This window comes from Pteropus alecto, unplaced genomic scaffold (genome assembly GCF_000325575.1).
Source record: "Pteropus alecto unplaced genomic scaffold, ASM32557v1 scaffold21, whole genome shotgun sequence".
Lineage (NCBI taxonomy): Eukaryota > Metazoa > Chordata > Mammalia > Chiroptera > Pteropodidae > Pteropus > Pteropus alecto.
In genome coordinates, this window is record NW_006436282.1 from 13,377,676 (window position 1) to 13,383,464 (window position 5,789).

At 35.4% G+C, this 5,789-nt stretch overlaps 1 protein-coding gene across 1 annotated transcript in view; it reads left to right on the forward strand.

Moving 5' to 3' along the window:
- HDAC9 (histone deacetylase 9) overlaps positions 1-5,531 on the forward strand; it is a 298,491-nt gene extending 292,960 nt beyond the window's left edge. Inside the window, exon 18 of the mRNA XM_025046886.1 lies at positions 5,349-5,531. Within this exon, the coding sequence (XP_024902654.1) occupies positions 5,349-5,531 (183 nt within the window). The remainder of the gene's footprint in view (positions 1-5,348) is intronic.
- The last annotated feature ends 258 nt before the right edge of the window (positions 5,532-5,789 follow it).

Consider the following 5,789-nt stretch of genomic DNA (forward strand, 5'->3'; position numbering starts at 1 on the left):
CTTTAAACAGAGATGTGCTGGAAAGAATGCTGTTGCTTTGGTAACCAATTGGCCACTTCCCCTGGTTAGCAATCATGTTGCTTGTTGTGCAACAGTGGTATTATTAAAACAAGTCAGCATGTCATTCTTTCTGAAAAGATCTCAGATCATGTATGCCAGTTTGGGATGACTCCTGGCAGGGACCCTGAGTGATTAAAAGTCAGAGGGATTAGATTAGTCTTGCATTTTACCATGATGCATTCTTACACAATAGAGTTATAATTTGTTTAACAAATGGTTTGTTTAAATGCGGATGACACTTGGCATGTTGTCTATAGTATATTCATGAATAATGAGCTGGAGATCTGCCCAATACAAAAGGACCAACCCAGGAAAGGGCGAAAGAGAGCTGACTGGTGATTTATGAGCCCCGTTTTCGGTTTGCCTCCAGTTCACAAGGAGGTGTAATAGGTTGTCTGACAAAGCATAGACAGGAAATGAACCCTGGCATCCAACGCGAACCTGCTACATCTGCACTTAATTAATTTTTGCAGGTGATAAAAGATTTAAAGGCAAAATATGTTAAAAGTTTTTTTGAAGTGCAAGGCTTAATAGTCTAAATCTTGTTCATATCTGCACTCATAATTAAATCTTATTGAGAAGTCATGGCCTCACCATCCAGCCCTCCGATTCAGTTAGGCAAGCACACCAAAGGGTTGAGAGAGCACAAACAAAGCCATGTGAAGAAATACTTAGTTAAGTTAAAAATGAAGATAAAAGGAATGAAAGACTGATAAACATTTGTACTGCTCAGTAGCAATGGATGTTTTCTATGTACTGTATTGTACAGCCTTCGTGCAAACACTTTGGTGCTGAGAATATCGAAACCCATGTCTTTTCCAAAAGCGTTTAAGTTTCAATGTAGGTCATAGTTCACCATTAAAGAAATGTGTTGAAGGCCTAGATATACTACAGCAGCAAGGTCTTAAAACTTAACAAAACTGAGGACATCAATACCTATTTTCCCATGTACATGCAAATTGACATTTTAAATAATAATTATTGGTTTGCATATTTATAAGAGAGTAAATTTTAAAAAAATAATATGCTTCTAGTACTGTAAGTTCTGCTAAAAAGATAAGCCAAAAACTTGAACAAAGGATAGCAGATAAACATCAAGGATTGAGGCAAAATTTTTCTAAACTTTCTAAATTTGTCCAAATTATAGGGGAAGAAGAATTTTTTCCTTAAGAATCTTTTAGTATTACTTTCTGAAGAATATGCTCTGCTACTATTTTATAGTTCCATGAAGATAATCAATAACCACTGAGTCCTTTTGAAAACACATTTGTGATATCCAAACTCTAAAGTAATGAATTGTACAGTAGACTTGAAAACTAAAATGCCTAGCTTGTGATAGATGGACACTTTGCACCTCAGAGGATTTGTAAAGTTTTGTTTTTGTACATTAATATAAGAATAAAAGACTGCTAGAGATAATTCTATATGATTTATAAAATAAGTTGCTTGGTAGCTCCAAGGAGTGTCCCGTAAGCTTACTGGCCTTTGATTATGAATTTACTCCACTATCCAATCATAAAGAATACTGATTTCCCAGCAGGCTGTAGTAGAGGAGAAGTTTTTGTTTCAGATTCTCTAAATATATGAAGTTCTGTCCAAAGGGCTGCCTCTGAGATCACCACCAGCCCGCCTATTCTTGCTTTCAAGTTGTCCAAATTCTGCAGCTGCAGGGATCCTTTGAGGAAATTCCCGTTTCTTCCAGCTGCCGAGAAGGAAGTTTTAAAGTGCCACGTGGCGCTGAGACATCCGTTCTCCCTGGCTGACAGGTCTGTTCTGCAAGTGAGCAAAGGAGAAGGAGTGAAGGGTCTCCAGTGGCGAAGAACTTCATTCCTGAATATCCGAAGTCACTAATTTTAGCTAATCAGTGTGAGCTAGCTCCACAAATTCTCGGGCCAGCAGAAGGCAAGCTACTCCACTGTCCAGCAGCTAGTTCTATCATTTTTATGTGCCTCGTAAATAGAGAGCCAGGGCTCTAACTCACCTTTTGAAGGCCACAGCCAAATTCAGAAGCATTGAGTATTTTAGGCAGGAATGATTCTAGTTGATTTGTGGAGCTTATTCATTCCAGTTCTCTTTCTGGAGAAGATTCCAGAGACATTCAGGTTGGTGAGGAGAGGGAGCAGGTGCACTTGATTTTCAACTTGCAAGAGGCTATTGTGTTCAGGGCATGAACCTGTTCTAGAAGTATGATTTGCCTGCATAACTCAGGGTAGCTTTTATTTAATGTGACTTTCAGGTGAAAATAATATGTTTTAGGCTTTCTTCGTAAAAGAAAAGTCACTTTACGTGTCAGATTGTGGGCATTTCCATTTTGAGCCAAGCCTTAAACTCAACCAAAGAATTGTCGCAAGTGTTTACACTAAATAATTATAAATGATAATATTAGCTAGTAGGATATGTTATTTATTCAAAGCTATTTTAACATCATAGTGAAAACATATTTGTTCTAATTCCTTATATAGAATAAATTTTCACAGTACATTTTGAGCAGTAAAACATTGAAATGATTTTCAGCATTTCTGAGCAAATCTTGTGTACCAGATCTATTTTGAGACATTTAATGATTTAGTTAATTTCATTGTTATAATAATTTCTCACAACACCAGTGATTTTCTTATATCAGTCTAGTATATTTTGTTGCTAAGGAGAAAACATCCTCAGATCATACCTGAGCATTAACTACTTCGTATGAATATTTTGCAACAGAGAAAGCTGAATAAATATATATGTGTATATGTATAAATATGTACATGTATATATAAATATACACATGTGCGTGTATTTATATATTCTCAAGGTTATATTGTAAGTTGTTGCCCAAAACAAAAGACATATTTTGTCTTACTTTTATCTCTAAATAGTTTGTGAATATTTAATTAAGAATTATCTAAGTATTTTTAAATTGGATTTGTGTATTTCAATGAAAAATGTCTGTTGAAATATTATAGTGCTGTGGGCAAGACTATATTTTTTATTCATAAATTTATGCAATAATAAGCATCCAACACATTTTTCAAGACTGAATGCTTTTATATCTAAGATAAATTATCATCTTTTATTTGACATTCTTAAATAAACTTTTACATCACTAAAGAAACAGAAGTAATCAAGGCAATATATTTTTTTTGGTTTTCAAAGTGTGGATGCATTTAGGCCTAGAGCAAAATTTTCCTTACAATGCCGACTAAAAATTCTATCATGTAGTAGAAATGCAAACATTCCTTCTCTGTTGTTTTTCAAAGCATTCTGTTTGTCCATCCTCTAGGTATGCAGTAGCAATCTCTGAAGACATTGTGGCTTAAACTATTTCATTTTGTTCACGTAAAGGAAAATAGTTTTACTATCTTCTCCTTCCTTTCCTTTGAACATTCAGAAATCCAGAGATTGATATATTTTCAGCATGCTGTTTTTTTTTTCCTGATGAGTATGCCTTGAGCCAGAATAAATTTCTGGAATGATGCATATCTTCCCTTGTATTTTATGTATCCTTAATTGATTTTGGATGCATGTACTATATAAAAGGCAGAAAGGATTAGTGTATGTCTACACTAAAAGAAATGGGATAGCAAGCTTAGTGCAGGCTTTCAGGACCCACTAAAGGGAGGCTTTGGTGGTGTCTAGTAAGGGATTTCTAGGCTGGAGGTTGAAGTGGAGACAAGTTATATAAACCTCAATAATGACCACAAATCTCACTTCACAGGTATATTTGCTAAGAGAATCAAAGAGATAATGACTGTAAGTGTAAGTAAACAGTATATTAGTTATATGTTTGGCCTTTGGAGTAAGAAGTGCAGTCAAGACACATCATGCAACTTTTCTGTATAGTCAGTAAATTACTGAAACTCTCTGAGTCTCAGTTTACTTATTTTTAGATTAGGAATAATGCCATATATCTCATATAATTGTTAAATAAGCCATGCAAGATATTTAATATAGTGATATAGTGCCTGATGCAAAAACTACAGAAATCGTTTTTGAAAATAGTGTTTTTTACTGATATAAAATAAAGTACCATATAAGGATATAGTTACAAATGACCAAAACTTTTTTTAACAGAACCTGGAAATCATAGCTGTTACACATGTAGCAGTAATATTATATTGAATATAATATGTAGGTTGTTCACTTTTAAGAGTCATGTATTTTATTTTTGTTCAGAAGATATTTGAAGGTATATTAATTGAAATTCTTAGCACTTGAAATCTTTTTTTGAGACATTTTAAAAGTACTATTAGTGTATTTTCCCATTTCTTTTATAATTTTTAGCAAACGTCTATATCATAGAAAAATTAGAAAAAACAACCATTTGTACAAATATCTGAAGAATTTTTTTATTCGTTAAAATGACGCAGGTTTTTTTGTTTGTTTGTTGGGGGAAGAGATTGTGGTATGGGGAAGAAAAAAAAGAGGGGAAAGAAGGCTGGGAAGAGAGTCATGATATAATATTAAAATTAGACAGATTGGACAAGATGCATAAAAGCCCTTATGCCATCTTTCTGGTTTGGATGAAATGATTTAATAGCTAATGAGCTCATGCTCCTGTGTCTTTGACTTGCCATCACAATTTTACCAAAATAAAGTATGAAGTCTTTTTTGCATCTGGCATCTCTTTTGAAGTTATTCTAACTGCTGAGGGATTGCTAACTGAACTGAACACTTTAAGAAAGCCAATTTACTCAGCTGGTTGCAAAGCCTTTGACCTTAATGGTGGGACTTGGCAAATCAATGCATACACGTATGTTTAGTGTTCTGTCAAGAATTGCAAAAATGCTCTGTAAGCCATAGATCCTTCTGCAAAATTCTAGTTTGTAGTTTAAACATTAGTCTTTCTTCAGAGGCCAATGAGGCTAGTTAATTAAGCCTAAGGGGTTATGAACTGTTGGCAGTTAATAAGTCATAAAATTCCTCCATAAAACAGGATGCGAGATTCCATCACTGAAGCAAAGAGTACGAAGGGCCGGTGTATAAATATCTAATTGTACCAAAGGACTGGGCTTTCTCAATGACTGCTCATCTGGAGTCTCCAGGGCATGTTCGCTGTGGTTTCCTGATTTTTAGAAGCCAGTTTAAAAAATGAGTGCATTAAAGGGTAATTTGCCTGAAAGTTCAGGAAGTAAAGGGGGTGGTGTGGAAGCGAGCTGAAGGGGAGAGAGAAAGAAGACATAGTGAGAAGACAGAAAATGAGAAGGAAGGTGGGCTAGAAAGACAGGGAACTCAAAATCAGAAAAGTTGTCTCCACACAGAGTTAGACATGACTGTATTTGTCATCTGTTTTCTTTTCCCTGTAGGATGTTCACCATGGAAATGGTACACAGCAGGCCTTTTATGCTGACCCCAGTATCCTGTATATTTCACTCCATCGCTATGATGAAGGGAACTTTTTCCCTGGCAGTGGAGCCCCAAATGAGGTTCGGTTTATTTCTTTAGAGCCCCACTTTTATTTGTATCTTTCAGGTAATTGCATTGCATGATTACCCATAATTTTCTTGTCCTTTGCTGGTGTTTTAAATTACACGAGATTACTGAATTGTCCCATGGGAGCAAAAACCAGTGCAGAACAAGTGCATAACCCAGAGCACTAGTTGTCAAGCAAGGGTGGGCTGATTTGACATGTTGTTTGATGTTTATTTCAAGAGCTCACATGTGTTTGTTTTCCTCTCTTCTTACTTTCTTCCTTGTGTACTCCCTCTACCTACTGTGGCATGGCTTTTCTCTTCCCAGGTTGGAAC